The sequence below is a fragment of the Stegodyphus dumicola genome, chromosome 3, assembly GCF_044657685.1.
Source record: "Stegodyphus dumicola isolate Sdum_Otavi_A_Nest chromosome 3, ASM4465768v1".
In the NCBI taxonomy this organism is placed as follows: Eukaryota; Metazoa; Arthropoda; class Arachnida; order Araneae; family Eresidae; genus Stegodyphus; species Stegodyphus dumicola.
In genome coordinates this window covers 139,243,779-139,262,279 of record NC_140770.1, presented here as the reverse complement: position 1 = coordinate 139,262,279, position 18,501 = coordinate 139,243,779, and the positions used below count along the sequence as shown (strand labels likewise).

Below are 18,501 nucleotides of genomic sequence, written 5' to 3'. Positions count from 1 at the left end.
CAGGCCTTTCTATCATAAGATGAAAACTTGAGTAAAGGAAACTTGTTCATATCCATATTATATAGAGGGAAAACCATTAAAATGCCCATGTAGCTGACCTGCACACCAGAATTTGATCCTGGTCCTATTAGTGTTTTGGAGTTGTATGTACTCGGCCACTTGTCCAATAGAAGATTTAAGGATAGCTAGAGGTAACAAAGATAGCATGAGTATGTTTGTAAGCGTGATAATATTTAATGTTGTTAATCACTGAAGGAAAAACCCATAAAGATGTTGAATAACTTCCTATGAAATGTATGAGTATGCTTGTACTATCATCAGTATTTTTCTTATTATCGCAACCACCTTGATAGATGTCGCCAAATTCTGATAAATCCTGCACATAGCCATTCTTAAGGCAACCATGCTCATAACAAATCTTCAGTTAAGCAGAGGCATACTTTAGCAATTTAAATTATAAATTTTAAATACTAAGTATGGATTATATAACATTTTAAAAAATAAAACAATTGTTTTTATCATATTTACAATGATCTGCTTTTACTTAAAGAGGGGAAAAAAAAAACAGATTTGCACAGTGTGCGTTGGCCATGATCACAAACAATGAAAATAAGATTACTAGAATTAAATTATTATCTAACAGTGAAATTGTCGGCATTTTTATCATAATTAAGTAATAGATTGATTAGAGTACTGATGTGTTATATCCATATGAATGGTGTTTATTCTATTATATATATATATATGTATGTTTGTTTGTATGTATGTATGGTGATGAATTTTGGTAATCTATACTTATAGTCATCTGCTGACTACATCACCTTCCATAGAACTAAATCATTTGGACCCATAGTTGGTTGCTCAAATAAAAGTTCATTGTAATATAATATATATTATTATACGTTTGAATATTACATCATTAATTAAGATGCAATAACATGCCGAACAAATATTAATTTAGAAGTCAAACAACAAAAATCAGTGTTATATTTTCAAATTTTCACAGGACTAGTTTCGATGGACCATTGAACACAGGACCATCAAAACTAGTCCTGTGAAAATGTGAAAATATAATGGTGATTTTTGTTGTTTGACTTCTAAATTACATCATTATTTTATTGATTATGAATACCCTAAAATTTATTAGTGGGTTCTTTGCATTGTTGTGAGCTTAATATATTTGATATTTACTAGTATTGTTATTGATAGCTTTTTAATTATTTAATATAAATTATGTATATGGTAATATTTTTATTGGTCTTTTATGTTTTCTGTATACTGGCATTTTTTTCATAAGCTGTAGTTTGTAGTAATGTTCTTTTTTAATATTTGATATATTTGGTTTTATATATTGATTATTATATGTAGTAGCTGTGTCTTATGTATATCAAGTGCTGTCAATGTTGCTATCGGTGTGAAAATTTGTTATCCTGTAATCATCATTGTAAGGAAGCACTTCCGCAGAGAACCCAGTAAATGTAAACATCGCAACTTTGGCGATAATAGTTCAAACCTGGTAACCCAGCGGATTTATCCTATTCGCTTGTTCGAAGTTTGCAACCATTCCTCTTGCGTTCACTTTGTTGAATTATCACTGTCGTTCGCATTTGCAGATTTATATTATTATTCTCTAATTTATTATTATTTTTTCTGAATTTTTTAACAACGAATAGATAGAAATATTTTCGTAGATAGATGCCGGTTCTCGGTTAGGGATGAATGGAAGAAAATACGGCGGGAAGGGTGAATGCAAATTTGTAACACGGCTGTTCACGTTGTGTTCTTAATTATTAACAACTCTTAAGAACCATGAGATTTCTAACCTCTAAAATAATTTGTTTCCGTAGGCCGCAAAAATGTGCATGTGCATTTAAAATAATTAAGTAATGCTTTTATTTTTATTATTAGTTATTGTCATCTAAAATTATGAGAATAAATCAATTTTTATGGCGTAAAATTTTAACAAGATAATGTATTTTGGTTGATCTTTACATTATGGTAACTTGACGTTTTTTTGGCAAAAATTTGGCGACCAACTCTCCTACAGCAACCCTCTATTTTTTTTCCCGCCGCCATTTTGTCTTCACGAAGTAAAGACATGTTTCTTTTCTTTTTATCTACTGAACACTTCTTCCAACAATCTACTAGCCGAAATACACTTATGCTAGAAATTTTATCTAACAAAACTGCTTAATCATGACAAATATTCACTGCAAAATTGGGAAAAAGTGCACAATACCATACTATTTACGCATTTTTCAAAATAACACATACACATAAACCATGTGCACGCCGACTTATTTTTACTTAAAAAAACATCCCAGAATTGCACAAAAATGGCATTGCGCACACTCTTCACTATATCCATGTACACTGCTTTTTTCTCATAAATTAGAAAAATTTCACGAAAATACATGACAATTTTCTCAATCTTTAAACCAGGTAAAAAGAACATATATGAAATTACCTGATCGCGAAAAAGTATTTACCCTTTCCAAATATGAACATTTCCACATATAAAATAAATAAAATATCCAAAAACTTTTACCTCTAAATCATCTATTACATTATACACGTCACCAACGAATTCATACCGCAAGCATTACAAATACTTAGTATCAAATATTTAAATTATTTCCATGCACGTTTACTTCAACTTAAACGTATACCAAATTCCTACAAACATAAAATTCACAAAATAACTATCATTTAATTAAAATATCACTAAACCATGTACACGCCGACTTATTTTTACTTAAAAAAACATCCCAGAATTGCACAAAAATGGCATTGTGCACACCCTTCACTATATCCATGTACACTGCTTTTTTCTCATAAATTAGAAAAATTTCACGAAAATACATGACAATTTTCTCAATCTTTAAACCCGGTAAAAAGAACATATATGAAATTACCTGATCGCGAAAAAGTAATGAACATTTCCACATATAAAATAAATAAAATATCCAAAAACTTTTACCTCTAAATCATCTATTACATTATACACGTCACCAACGAATTCATACCGCAAGCATTACAAATACTTATTGTCAGATATTTAAATTATTTCCATGCACGTTTACTTCAACTAAAACGTATACCAAATTCCTACAAACATAAAATTCACAAAATAACTATCATTTAATTAAAATATAATTAAATTCAAAAACACTACTTAAAATATAAATGAGCACATACATTAAATTAATACATACATAAATACCCATTTCGAATTCACTTTAGTTACGGCCATGGGATCCAAAAATTCACGAACACTGTTTCACACAACACAGAATAAAGCCAAATACAAAATTTCCAGATTTTTTTCCCGATTTCCCCCCTTTTCCGATTAAAGAACCGAAATTCGTCCATTAATATCACATGACATATCCCATGATCTCTCATTTCCCTCACACAAAATAATGCGTAATCGGAACTGAGTACTGCTCACATTATTACCAAAGTGCCAGGTAGTAACCTTTATCGCCTCCAAAATGTCGCCAAACTACCAGTTACCATATTGTAAAGATCAACCTATATTGTTAAGCTTTTCTAACAATAACCTTTCAGAGGATGGTGGGTGTGACATAAATAGATGATTAAATTGAAATAAAAAATATTATTGATTATCTAAGATGACAGAATAGTTTGATGCATCACCATGGTCATCAAAATTAGCAAACCACTGCTGGTGTAAGGAATACAGTGTCTCACAAAAGTGATGGGACACTTGTGCTTTACGAAAGAAAACTGTAGTAAAATAAATTAAAAGAACATTTAAAAATTTTTTGTGGGTGTATTTCATACTTAAATTTAGTAACAATTATTACATAACATACATTTTCTCAAAATATTAAAATAGTAATTTAATAAAAATACAATTGTTTAGAACGGAGCAAAAAATGGCTCACATAAGTGATGGGACAATTACTTTTCCATCAAATATTTATCCAAAAATTTTACTTCTTAAAATGTTTTAATATTTTGTTGGATTTCCTTTTATTTTTAAACGTGATTTAATCTTCTTGGGATGGATTCGACTAATTTTTTTGTGATTTCTGGAGTGATTTTACCCCATTCTTCTTGAAGCAATGATTTTGATTGTTGTTTTGAAGAAATGGTGTGTTTGCGAATTCTTGATTCCAATTCTTGCCAAATATTCTCTATGTATGGGATTTAAGTCTGGAGATTGTGGTGGCATTTTTATTATTTCAGGACAGTTATACAGCAGCCAGAGTCTAACGTTCAAAGCAGTGTGCTTGGGGTCATTGTCCTGGTAGAATTTAAAATTGTTATGAAAGATCAATTTTCGTGCTGAAGATTTCAAATTTTGATTTAAAATGTCAATATACTTGTACTGATCCATTATACTGTCAATAAAAACAAGATTACCAACTCCAGCGGACGACATACACCCCCATACCATAACTCCTCCTCCACCATGTTTTACTGTTGGCACCAAGTTCTGTTTGCGAAATTCTTTCCTGGGTTTTCTCTACACCAAGATTCTACCGTCAGAACCAAATATATTATATTTACTCTCATCAGCAAATATAACTCCATTCCAGTAATCAGAATTCTTATTTATGTTGGATTTTGCGAAAGCCAGTCTGAGTTTTCTATTCTTTTCACTTACGAAGAATTTTTTCCTGGCTGCTCTACCGTGATATCCAACAGATCGAATTATTCTTCTAATATTCTCAGGATTAACAGTTACTCCATATTATGCTTGTAAATTAGTAGCAACTTTAGGAACACTCATTCTTGGATTTTTTTTAATATTTTGAACGATAATTCGCTTTATTCCATTGGATAGCTTTTGATGGTTGGCCAGGTCTTCTTTTATCCTGAATCATATGATTCTTTTTATATCATTTAATGATACTGAAAACTGTTGAATGACTCATGTTAACTGTTTCAGCTGTTTCTCTAATAGATTTTCCATGTTCAATATGCAAATTAATAACTAATTTTCGAATTTCAGGCAAAGTTTCTTTTCGTTTAGCATTCATGGCTGCACAGAGCTAAAAAACACAAAAATTCCAAAACAAACTAGAGAGAAATACTACAGACGATTTTATAAATTATTGCCAATTGCTTTTGAGTAAAAATAAAAACACAAAAAAATATTTTTATCATAGTATGTAGTAGTATCTAATGGTGTCCCATCACTTATTTGAGTCATTTTTTGCTCCGTTCTAAACAATTGTATTTTTATTAAATTAATATTTTGAGAAAATGTATGTTATGTAATAATTGTTACTAAATGTTACTAAATTTAAGTATGAAACACACCCACAAAAATGTTTACATATTTTTTAATTTATTTTATTACAGTTTTTTTTTGTAAAGCACAAGTGTCCCATCACTTTTGTGAGACACTGTGTATTGTTTTCTGTGTTAACCGGAATTTAAGACAATTTTTTTTTCTTTTATCACGTTTAACCGGGTAATTTCAGTACACTAATACTAATTTATATTTTTTATTTCCGTTATAAATGCTTTATATTGTCTTATGCTTAATACATTCATTTCTGTGCTAACTTGAATTGAATACAAATTTATTTTCGTATATCACGTTAAACCGGTTAGTTTTACATCTACATGCTTATTATCTGTGAATTTTTACTACCATATTCTTAATATATTGCTAACTTGAATTTACATGCACTAAAAATCACGTTTACAAAATATCACGTTTACGGCTCGGCTCATCGTCGATGAACCGCGAACTTGGCGAGTAAAAATGCAACGGCGCCAACGGGTTCTTTCCCGAAGCGCCAACGGGTTCTCTGTGGATGAAAACTCCATTGTAATTCTGTGTTGTTGAATTTAAGATATTTCTTAAGTGATAGAAAGCATGTGTTGATTGATCTAAATTCTAATTTTAAAATTTTGTTTTTAATTACTCTGTGAGCATTAAGCTTTAAAATTGGACTGATGTGATTTGTGTAGTACAGTCATAAGTCGTTAATCCGGATTCATCGGGACTTCGACCATTCCGGATTATCGATTTTTCCAGATTATAGATCATCAGTTTAAATCTGGTAAGATGGCATGCAGAAATTATAAAATTAAAAATATGAAACCATAATTTATAAAATAAAGAACAATTATGATCTAAAGGGTATCAAAATTTACAAAAAAAAAAAAGCTTAATATTTATTTGTTTACTTTATTAAACATTTCTTTCAATGTAAGTTGTTTAAGTTGCTTCGTTTTTTATATGATAATACTTTCTCTTTAATTCTATAAACAGACATAATTTCTTGTTCAGTTACAAAGTTCCGCTGTTCAAGTCCTATAATTGCTGTGTCGAGAATACCGACTAATTTTTCAATCGAAATTTTTTCGTTTTCAATAACATCTGTGTCACTTTCTTCGCTATCGGAAGCGAATTATAATGACGAGGAATTTGATTTAAATTATATCAAAGACGGAGTACATCGAGATGAAATACTACATTTAGTAAGGAATTATAAGCCAAATAAAATAAAAATATTTGCCCTGAAGATAAGGATAGTGCTGACAGATCAACTTCCAATTCATCGCGCGCCGAGGCGTCCCCCCTCCTCGTCGCAGAGCAGCGTGAAATTGATAAACATATTTCGGAATGGTTAAATAAACACAGGATATGCCTTTATCCATTTTTTGTAGCAATTCCACTGTTTGTTTAATGGACTTCGAAACATACTTTCGCTTTGTAGATCCTTTACATATTAGTAAACATATATTGGAAATTCTATTTAACGTAATCGAAAGTTCAAGCTTACTTTTATAAAATTGCTCTAACAGTCTGCAAAAATAATAAGCCAGATCCAATTCGAAAATTAAGGAACAACGCAATCATCAACATTAGCTGAATTAGATAATTTTAGCTTAGCTTATACCGTCCGTTATACATTAAACGCGCAAGCGTAAACGTATTACGCGCATGCTCACATGCATATTCGCACGTCTTCTGCGCATTCGTCAATGCGACGCATGCGCAGAAAGTTTGTAGCTTTGAGGTCCGGATTATAGATCATTCCAGATTATGGGTGTCTGAATTAATGACTTTTGACTGTAGTAGTTAAATTTATTATAAGTAGATAGATAGATACTGTTACAGGTATTTTTTTGCTGATAAACTAATCTGAAAGCTTAAGCAAATTATTTCATTCCAAATAAACTTGTAAGCTGGTAGATATATATCATTGGTGATATTTTTTTTGGTACTATTCGGTTTCGAGGGCCGTAAAAAAATTGCAGCAAAAATGTACGCGCAAAAGCGCCAAATCTAGCAAACGGGCCCATTTAACAGCGCGCCAAATCTAGCGTACGTGCTGATTTCAGATTGCGTAAGTTAATATAGTTCTATATTTCTTAAGATGGCATTGAAATACTAGTTTAATTTTCAAATCCTTTTATGATTTTAAATCCTTTTTTGATATCCTATGGATTAACAATTTGGGAATTGCCCATGACGAAAACTCGGCTATAGAATTTTGGGTAAAGTGCAGAATCACCCACTGCTTGATGCGTTTTTAAGAATTGCACATACTCGGTATCCATATGCACATCGACCCATTTTCACTTACAAAAAAAAAAATCCTAGAATTGCACAAAAATGGCACTGCGCAAACCCTTCACTTTATCTATGTACACATCGACTTATTTTCACTTAAAAAGTAAAAGAAAATTGACAAAAATCCAATTGTTTTTACCCTTGTAAAAAGCGGCAAACAAATAAGTGAGCGATTCTGCACTTTACCAAGAATATTCTTAAAAAAAAGGCATCATTCATTAGAGAAAATTACGTTTGAACAACCAACGAGATGAAATTATGGTTTAGCGATAAGTCTGTAGCGAAACAGCGATGCAGGCATCCATTCAGTTTTGTTTAGCAATTTTTATATAAATTATAATAATGATCTGAAATAGTTATTTACTCTTATGCTTCCATTCAGTCATATTTAGCCTTTTTCATATAAATTATAATAATAAAAATATATTATATGAAATTAACCTTTCATCTAAATTAAAACATCAATCTTAGATAGTTATTTACTATTACACTTCCTTTCTTGCCGCAATTATTTTTGGTAGCATTGGCATCAACAATAGTTTGGCGATTTTTTACGGCCCTCGAAACCGAATAGTACCTTTTTTTTAATAACAAATGTTGAAAAAAGTGGGCAAAAGGAAAATAGCATCATATGTGTACTTTATGTAGCTTCATTATTTTATTTAAATATGACTGTGGATAAATTCCGTAAATACAGCTGACAGTGTTTTATATAGCCTTCCACCAAGTTATCAGATACTATTTAAGAAAATGAAGATTTATATTCTGAATTGATTATTAATTTTCAAAATATTACATTAGAAATTTTAACCATATTGCCCTTACAAACAGGTTGTAAATGAATTTGTAGTTTGAATTGAATAATACATTAGAGGCTTCTTGTAAAATGTTTGGCAATTAAACTGTTTGACTACCACATTTCTGTTAATCATGCAATGTAAGTATTAATTAATATTCTCATATTTATATAATATACATCAGTGGATTAAATTTAAATTCTCTGCATGCCAAAAGCATGATCGCAAAGCAGCTGATGGGTCAATTTTTTTATACCAAAATGAAAAGATTTTTTAAACTAAATTTTAAGTTTTATTTACTAGATATTTATTAAAACATACATAAACAATAATAATAATGATGCAAATTTTTTGATTTCTTGCGTGTAACTTAAATAGCATTTGTGCTGAATCATTTTCTAAAGTGTGATGGAAATTTGAAATATTATATTAAACTGTTGCAACATATTTCATTGTGATGGCTTTCAAAGCATTTTCTTTAAAGCATATATGGGTATTTTGTCCATCGAATCACAAGATTACCAACTACATTCCTGCATGGAATGTACTAAATTTATACATGCATGCAATATACGCTTTCAAATAATTGGGATGTTATTGACATGGAGATGCATAAAAAAGTAGTTGCAGTCCTGGTTGATCTAATAGTTCTTTAGTCTGATTTGAAAACATTATTTAAATCAACACAGATTAAAGGATACAATATGAATGTCTGTTCCTGAAGAACTTTACATTTTTAAGAAGTTGCAATAAGAAAACCACAACTGCAATCTAGTATGAGATGCAGAGACTGAATGCAACATGTTCAAGATGAAAGTCAGCTCAGAGTTACTATTTTTAGGACAGGAAGGGGGGAAAACTAACTAAAATTGATACTCTTCTGTTATCAGAACCAGATTCAGAAACGTATGTAAGTATATACATGCATATGTGTGTATGCATAAATGTGTGCGTACACACAAGTACATATATACATGCATACATGAACATATCCATCCATCCATACATACATTTCTGAATCTGGTCCCGATAACAGAACAGTGTCCTAAAATGGAGAGCCAAGGAACTATAACAAATTAGATTGAGAATTTTTATTTACATATTTTTATCTTATCTATTTTATTTACATATTTTTTAATAATATATACATACATATATATGTGTGTATATATTATTAAAACTTTATATTCTTGTGTAATAACTTTAAATGTGATGTAATATTCCTGTAACATACCTTAAATCTAGTAATGTTTTTTGATAAATTATGCATTGTAAAACTATATAACATTACCAGCATTCAGTTAGGTGTAGTGTACCAAGAGAGAATGAAAAGTGCATTGTACATTTATAGTCTAAATTTTACCTTGTACAGTGCAAAGTCCGTAATCCGGACGTCCATTATCCGGACGTCCATTATCCGGAATGATGTATAATCCAAACCTCAAAGCCACAAACTTTATTTGTATGTTTTACGCATGTACGTTAATGCGCGTTTACGCATGTGCATTGGGTGGATGTGTCTCCAGATCCGTTAAAAAATGCTTGGCATAATTTATGGCCAGCTACCATATTTCATGGTGAGGACGATGAAGATGATAGCCACGAATTTGAATGTTTTCGGACATCGCAAACTAAAGGGGAAATTTTTCAGTTATTGGATTTTGTAAAGAAATGTGAAGAAGCAGTAATAAATGAAGATGATATGACAGAAGTTTTTCATAGCGATGACAATGCTCCAATCATCAATCAATTAACGGATGGCGAAATCTGTAGATGGGTTCTAGATCCAGAAAATACTCCTTCCGATAGTGAAGAAAGTGACAGAGAGGTTACTGAAAACGAAAACATTTCGATTGACAAGATAGTTGGTATTCTCGACACAGCAATTACAGGACTTGAACAGTGGAACTTTATAACTGAACAAGAAATTATGTCTGTTTATTAAAGAGAAAGTATTAGCACAAAAAACAAAGCAACTTAAACAACTTACATTGAAAGAAATGTTTAATAAAATAAACAAATAAATATTAAGCTTTTTTTCGTAAATTTTGATACTCTCTAGATCATAATTGCTCTTTATTTCATAAATTATGGTTTCATATTTTTAAACGTATAATTTCCACATGCCATCTTACCAGATTTAAATTGATGATCTATAATCCAGAAAAACCCCTAATCCGGAATCGCCGAAGTCCCGAGGAGTCCGGATTACGAACTTTGAACTGTATATATATAAGGGCGAGTCAAATGAAAGTGAGCCAATGCGAATATATGACAAACAGAGTACTTTATTTAAAGGTAGTCTCCATGAACATTGAGACATTTATCCCATTGACAAATGAGCCGCGTGATCCCCGTCTCATAAAACTCCTTGGGCTGTCGATTCAAAAAGTCTGTAACCGACTCCTTCACGGCGTCGTCCGACACGAATCTGGTACCCTTGAGATGTTTTTTCAGTTTCCCGAAAACGTGAAAGTCGCATGGCGACAAATCTGGGCTGTATGGAGGATGTTGCAGCGTGTCCCACTTGAACTTTGCCAGTTGTGTCATAACCACATCAGCGACGTGGGGACGAGCATTGTCATGTAGCAAGATCACACCATTTGTCAATCTTCCAGGTCGTTTGTTCTTGATTGCGACACGCAGCCGATCCAGCGTTGCACAATATCGTGAACTATTGATAGTCTCTCCACTTTTAGCAAATTCAATCAGTAATGGCCCCTGACGATCGAAAAAAAAAAGTCAATAGCACCTTTCCCGAGGAAATGACAGCCTTTGCTTTCTTCGGGGGTGGTGAATTCAAATGTTTCCACTGTAAGCTTTGCTGCCGTGTTTCAGGTTCGTAGTGGTGGCACCATGATTCGTCTCCGGTCACAATTGCAGACAAGAAGTTATCACCCTCATTGTGATACCGGATGAGATGAGTCAAAGCAGCACCGAACATTTCCGTCTTCTGGCGGTTGTTCAAAATCTTGGGCATCCATTGAGCACACAAAAGCCGATCATCGAGATGATCATGAATTATGGTGTGAACCGAACCGTGACTGATGTTCACACGCTCTACCAGTTCATCGATGCTTATCCTCCATTCTTGTCTAATCAGCTCATCAACCTGTGCAATTGTGTCGGGGGTGATTGCAAGGTGGCTTTGGCCTGGTCTTGGATCGTCTCTGAACCGTTTGCTCCAACGCTTCACAGTGGCCAATGCGATGCAATGTTCACCGTACACAGCAGTCATACGGCGACTAATTTCATGTTGGGAAACACCTTCAGCTGTCAAAAACCTGACCACACCACGCTGTTCCTCTTTTGGAGCGTCCATTATGTCACGCTACCGTCTTCAACCCAGTGTAAGAGCGCCTTAAAGAACTTTAACCTCACACTTTCGTAAATGAAGGCTGTCTCTGTGCTACGCGAATGCGTCGCAGATGATGGGCCGAACCATTCTTGCTGAGGAGGGGTTGGCTCACTTTCATTTGACTCACCCTTATATATAAATAAGACTCTGATGCTCTCATCCAGTCTTGAAGAAATCACAGAGCAGTAAAAAAATATTGTATTTCTACTATGCAATATTATGTACAGCTTCCAGATTTCCCAGTTCAAAAGAAAATATTGTATTTATATATATATATATATAAATAAGACTCTGATGCTCTCATACAGTCTTGAAATCACAGAGCAGTAAAAATATATTGTATTTCTACTATGCAATATTATGTACAGCTTCCAGATTTCACAGTTCAAAAGAAAATGTATCTCTTCTACATAATATTAATACAGTCTTGAGCTATCACCAAAGAGAAAAATTATGTTTTCTATAAAAGAATTGTAAAATTAACAAAACATTAGTCTAAATCCTGTGCACATGTTAGTGATCATAATACACTTTTCTGAAGATCATCATTTCATACAATAGATTTTACAAATTATTAATTGTTTATTAATGTTGTTTAACTAATGTGGGTTAACTAATGTGTTTAACTAATGTTTAAAAATTATTTAATTAATGTGGGTTCCAATAATGGATCAGAAGGCTATGAGAGCCCAGTTGTAATTTTACTGGGTTTTCAGAATTGAGAAACATGTGGGTGTCCTAGGGATTTTATTTCAGTTACAGGCGCTGATTGTAATGACCACAGGTATCACTCCATTAATAAAAAACTGCATCTGTCTTCAAATATTTTATCTGGATGTTACAGTTTCATTGATGGAGAATCGTTTTTAAGTGTGGCATTAAACTACCTATAACCACTTTCCTTGATTTTTGTAAAATATACAATTTTATTTAATTTTAATAAAAAAATAGGAAGTTTTTTCCAGTAAAGCAAATTAATTTAAACTGATATCTTTCATTTTGTATCACTGATGTATATAAAATGTAAATAATCATATCACTTATTGTGAATAAAAAAATTTAATAACTTTCTTTATATAATCTCGTAAATTAGTGTATATCACTTTTTAAAATATGTAATTCATTTTATAATGCATATTTCCTATATTCAAAAGGCATCCTAATTCATTTATAAATTAACAAATAATTACTTAAAATCACACTTTAATGCTTTTAGATTACATTGATTTTAAAAACAGTCATCTTCAATTAATATACTTCAAAAATATTAAGTTAAATGTATTTTGTACAATAGATCTCACTTTATTGGTATTTTAAATTCCATCTATGTGTAAGTAGATCAGAATTATTGGAAAGTAATCAGTATATTAGAATTGAGGTAATTTTTAAATTATATAAAATAAAAATGCTGATTGTAATGACCATAGGCATCACATAAACACACATGCATCCATAAATGATGGAGTTAGAATTTATAATACATTTCGTACATAATTTATGAGATGTGACACTTAAGCATCACAAAATGTTCAAAAATGAATACCATCCCTAATAAATTCAATGATTAAGTAAATGGAAATTGTACCTGGGAACAAAAAAATATATAGCTTGAACAACAGTAACCTTTGAAGAAAAAAGTATTCTTTTTGTTATTTAAAAAAAAAAAAAAAAAAAAAAAAAAAAAAAAAAAAAAAAAAATTTGACTGCCAGTAACATTACTGAAAATGTCTTAAAATAACTGTAAAGGTGCAACATATCCAACATAATCATTGTTGTAATCTATTAGCAGTATCTTAGAAATTATAGTATGCATTTAAAAGTTTTAATGAAAAATAGAGAAAATCAGCAATATTGGATTCCAGGCATCTAGAGACCATTGTGTTAAAATCATAATTTTCATCTCTTAAAATGGCTTTTTAAATTTGAAGAACTTTTCAGACTTTGGTGCTTCACTGATTTAGGTATATTTAATATTTTATTTTGGTGTGTGTATTTGTGATCTTGTGATTGTGATATATAGAATATTAAAAAAAGTAGTTATTGGTTTTCTCAAATATGCTCCTAGATATACACTTCCAGTTTTTCATGAAATAAGGCTGAGAATTAAATAAAAGTAGTTTAATGCTGAATGGAAGGTTTCTGTAAATACAACATCTTAAGTTCTTGCAATAGATTAAAACCAATTCCAGTTGGTGAAGAATTCTTTGCTTTCTTCATAAGTTCAGTACATAAATTTCTACTGCCTTCTATGCAAAATTCATCAAGATATTCACATTTACTAATTTTCATCACTTTACCTTGACTGAAATTAAAAATTTTTCAATTGAATGTAGGGAAAGAACTATGAAACAAAAGTTTCAGTGCAAATTTTTTTCATTTTTGGTAAAGCAGTATTCATTATTAACCTTTTGAAGAGGGGATGGCCATTATAGTGGCCATAGAGTCCTTTCTTTGAAAAGATGGGGTTGTCCACTTTAGTGGCCATGTCTTTTTCCCCCATTTTCCAGGCTGTAAAGTGGGGTGAAATGTCAAATTTGACGTCCCTAGGGTTTTAACCACTTATCTCTTTCAAAGGTCTTCCTTTTGCAACATAGATGCACCCCTCTGAGAATCTGTTAAAGTACACACAAGAATCTTTGTTGCAAATAGGAGGTGATTTCTTAAAGGGGGGAAAGCATTCGGTTCAAGTTTCCCCGTCCTTTGGTAGCTTTTATTGCTACCAAAGCCCCGGCCTCAAAAGGTTAAATTGGGGGGAAAAATAAAACCTAGCTCCATTTATTTCTGAAAATGTTGCATGTAATTACTGAGATTATGTGTTCAGTTTATTAAAGCAAAATGAATATTTCATTAAATGTTTTGCTTCATAGTGATCATATAAAAAATTTAAATTTTTATTAATAAATCCTCAATACTGAATTTGTTTTTGTACATCCCTACCTTATTTTGTGAAACTGTGTAATTCAAAACAATGTTTATTTTCAGTATTTAAAGATTAAAGCTGCATTTGCCTATTTCTAACAACCATCACAAATTTTTAGTGCATAACTTTAAACTGATTATTCTGATTTGATTTTCCTCTGCCATTAGCCTAGGTGATGCACATATGTGCCTAAAATGTATATAGACAAAACTCAACATGTATGTGCACACACGTGTTGTCATGCATAAAAATCCATAAATAAAGTATAATTGAATAGTAGATCGAAATATTTGAGCAGAGCCAGTGCCTGAGTGCATGCAACCATTGCGGTTGCTCTTGTCAGCAAAAGTTTTAAAATTTAGGTGGAACTGGGTGACAGAATTTTGAATTCATGGAGATTGCACTGGGTGAGAAAAGTGTATTTATGTCATTGATTTACCATATTTTGTTGATTCTAAGGTGCACTTGAGCATAGAGAAGTCATTTGTTATTATTTTAAGTTGTTGGAAAAGAATGTACAAAAACTTGAGTAATTTTTAAATGTTACTTAAAGTATTTTACCATGTGATTTACAGATTAATTCCTTTCTTACAAATCTCATGAAAAACTTGGTGGTACTTAGAACTGCTGATTTTTCCAAATTGCTAATTATTTCAATTTTTCTACATCACTAATTTAAACAAATGTTTTTCTTTAAATTGAAGTTGACTATTAAAAAAATATTTACTAAATGTGCATTAGCATTTTATTTCATGTATTTTATATGCATGAAAGTGAAGTCATTTTTTTCGTTTGGTGGTTATGAAATTAAACATCTTAGAATTGAGGAAATATGGTATTAACTACTCTTGTTGTAAATAATGTGAGAATTTTTGTGTGCTAACTACTAGTTAATTATAAATGTTAATATTATATTATTTTTATTTGTTTATTGCTATCCAAATATATTTTTATTACTTTTTATGTAGAGTACGTATGGAATAAACTGTAGAAACCGTTGTCATTGTCACACTGATGAAATTTGTGACTTCAGAAGTGGAACTTGTTTGTGTCCATATGGAAAAGCTGAAGGGCATTGTAAAAAGGGTTGTCCTAAAGGTCAGTTGTGTTAATATATTTTGGATGAACTTATTTTATTTTAAACTAATATTGTGTGTGAATATTTGTAAAAGAGGGAAAGTAGTATTATATGAGAGAAAGTAGTATTATATGTCTCTTCAAATTACTGACACAGAACTAGTATAGAGAAGTAATTTATTTTAAGCATTAAATGGCATTAAAATAACATGAGCATAGAAAAGTCATTTGTTATTATTTTAAGTTGTTGGAAAAGAATGTACAAAAACTTGAGTAATTTTTAAATTTTACTTAAAGTATTTTGCCATGTGATTTATAGATTAATTTTTGGTAATATAGAGCTGTACAGAGAAAAGATGAGTTTTATTGTAACATGTTAATGTAATCTACAACTTAACTCTCATTTCACTGTTTAAAATCGTATGGGATTTTGAAGTTGATTGTCAATTACATCTGATCTTACTGTGAAAATATTTCTACAAAATTTAGATTGTGCCTGTTAGAAATGTAATGGAAAAATTAGCTTAGTAGCACATTTTCAATACCACATAAGATACAGGATTATTGTACTTCCACAAGAAAGCTTCATACTTAAAAGTAACCATCTTGGTGCAGTCTGGGAATTTTTTATAGATGAAAAGCTAAAAATTACTTGTCAGGGATAAATTAGTGATTTTTGTGACATTTAAAACCATTTCCAAACCTTTAATTGTAAGTTGGCTAACATTATCAACATATCAAAAGAAATTCTTTAAATAATGATTATGAAATACATCTAAGAAAATAAAAATCTTAAATTTTTTTGTGAAATTCTTCCCCAATTTCTCCTGTCCATGTACACAGCAATCTGTTTTTTTTGGGGGGGGGGAATCAAAGACTTGCTCCCATGTGGCACTGTGTACCAGCTATCTACCAAACACATTTCATTATTGTTCTCTTTAGCAATTTTGTTGCAAAATAATATATTGCTGCAGATATTTTAACACAGTTTCTTCCATTGCTAGAAGACTTCGCAAGTGATATCTCGGAATTTTGAATTTATCTCAGAATTGATTTGAAGTGAAAGATACCATTATTTGTCTCTAAAAACCTCTGGAACTTGGAATATAACAAAAAGAGCACATATGAAAATGGTGTCATTGCTTGACTGAAGGATTGTTATGACCATGGTAGCCTGATGAATGTATATCTGCATGATCACCAGAATTTGGCACATTCTGAAAATTTGATGACTTTTAGTAAGGTTGTTGCAATAAGTACCAGCATTGCACTTATTTAGCTATGTCATTGACCCAAAGAAACTTCTGACATGGATAATATTTTATTATAGATTAGTTTCTCTAAAACTTAAAACATTTGAATTTTTGGTACTTACGTATTATCGCAACCAGGTTGGCGCGGTTTGTAAGTTTGAGTAAAAAAGTATGAATAGAAAGAAAATGTACATTTATTAATTACAGATAATTTTTAATACAGTTTTTTATATTATTTTGTTTTAAAATATAAAATAGCAATTAAACCCTTCTGGTTTCGAATTTGAATAAGTTGCAGAATTATTTTTTCGGCGGAAATCTTTTGGCTATTGCTTTTAGCACTGATTGAAAACCGTCTTCGCCATTAACAGCTTGAGCTTGCCGCCATATAAATTCGATAAGGTATGAGTCAAGATGATGACGGGCTGTTCTTCTCTGTTTTTTGTTGCGCCATTTGGCTGAGATCCACATGCACTCTACATGTTGTGTGTGAACGCCCGTGTTGGGATCCACAAAGTTATATTTGTGATTAACAGTTCCATGCAGAAATCCAGCATTTTCAAACTCACTTGTATTGTATCCTTTCCTGCAATCCGAATAAATGATGCTTCCTTCCTTGATATTTTCGCAAATTTTTTCCATGAGAGTAACGGCGCTTCTGTTAAGTACAGTAACCAAAAAAGTCTCTTTCTTTTCTCGGCAAATTCCGCCGAAAACCCATTGCTGTGGTAGTACACGCCCAGTGTTATTTTTTCTTTTTACAAATAAACTTTTGTCTAAACACGTAGGGTTGCCTTAAGTAGGGTCGTCAAATTTGCGATTTATGCGAATTTTGGCCTGGTTGCGTTAATACGTAAGTACCGAATTTTCTTTAAATAATAAGTGTACTTTTATTTAATTTTTTTTAACTTAAGTTGGCTATTACAGTTCTTTGACCTAAATAGCATCTTTTAGAAATCTGCATTTAAGAATTTGTGTTTTCAAATAAGATATTTAGTTATTTATTGTGCGATATCTTGGCATGGCTATTTCACCACCCTTTCTGTATGTTTTAAGCAATTTGGCTTCAAAATTAAAATTGTTCAATAGGAAACTAGAATTTTTTTGTTTTCTGAAAATTGTAAGTATTAGAATAATTACAATATTGCTGTTTAACATAATCCTTATTCAATATACCAATTTGATACTTTCATGTTTATCCACTCAACGATGATAAGAATTACAGGGCTGTGTCACCAAAATAGGCAATTCAGAATATAACAAACATGTATTTTAATCTGTCATCTCGTAATGATTGCACATGCATTGTACCAGCTTGTAATTAATTGGATGCTGTTTTGAAATTCCCATAAAGCAAATGATTGAGTTTTATGAAAATGTACTATTGAAGATTCTAGCAAAGTGTTTGAGTAGGAAATTGGTTTAAAAATTGTGAAATATCATTTACAATAACTGTTTTCTGTATTTATTGCCAATCTAAAGAATATAACATCTGGTAATTTTTGTCATTCTTACAGTTCTTATTACCT

The 18,501-nt window shown here is 31.3% G+C and overlaps 1 protein-coding gene across 6 annotated transcripts in view; it reads left to right on the top strand.

Annotated features, from left to right (window-relative positions):
* LOC118192818 (uncharacterized) overlaps positions 1-18,501 on the top strand; it is a 560,683-nt gene that overhangs the window by 465,769 nt on the left and 76,413 nt on the right. For all 6 annotated transcript variants that reach the window (XR_015040285.1, XR_015040286.1, XM_085813364.1 and 3 more), the window contains one exon: positions 15,611-15,740. Coding sequence is in view for 4 of the 6 variants with exons in the window: in XM_085813364.1 (XP_085669490.1) it covers positions 15,611-15,740 (130 nt within the window). In the remaining 2 variants the exon portion in view is untranslated. The remainder of the gene's footprint in view (positions 1-15,610; positions 15,741-18,501) is intronic.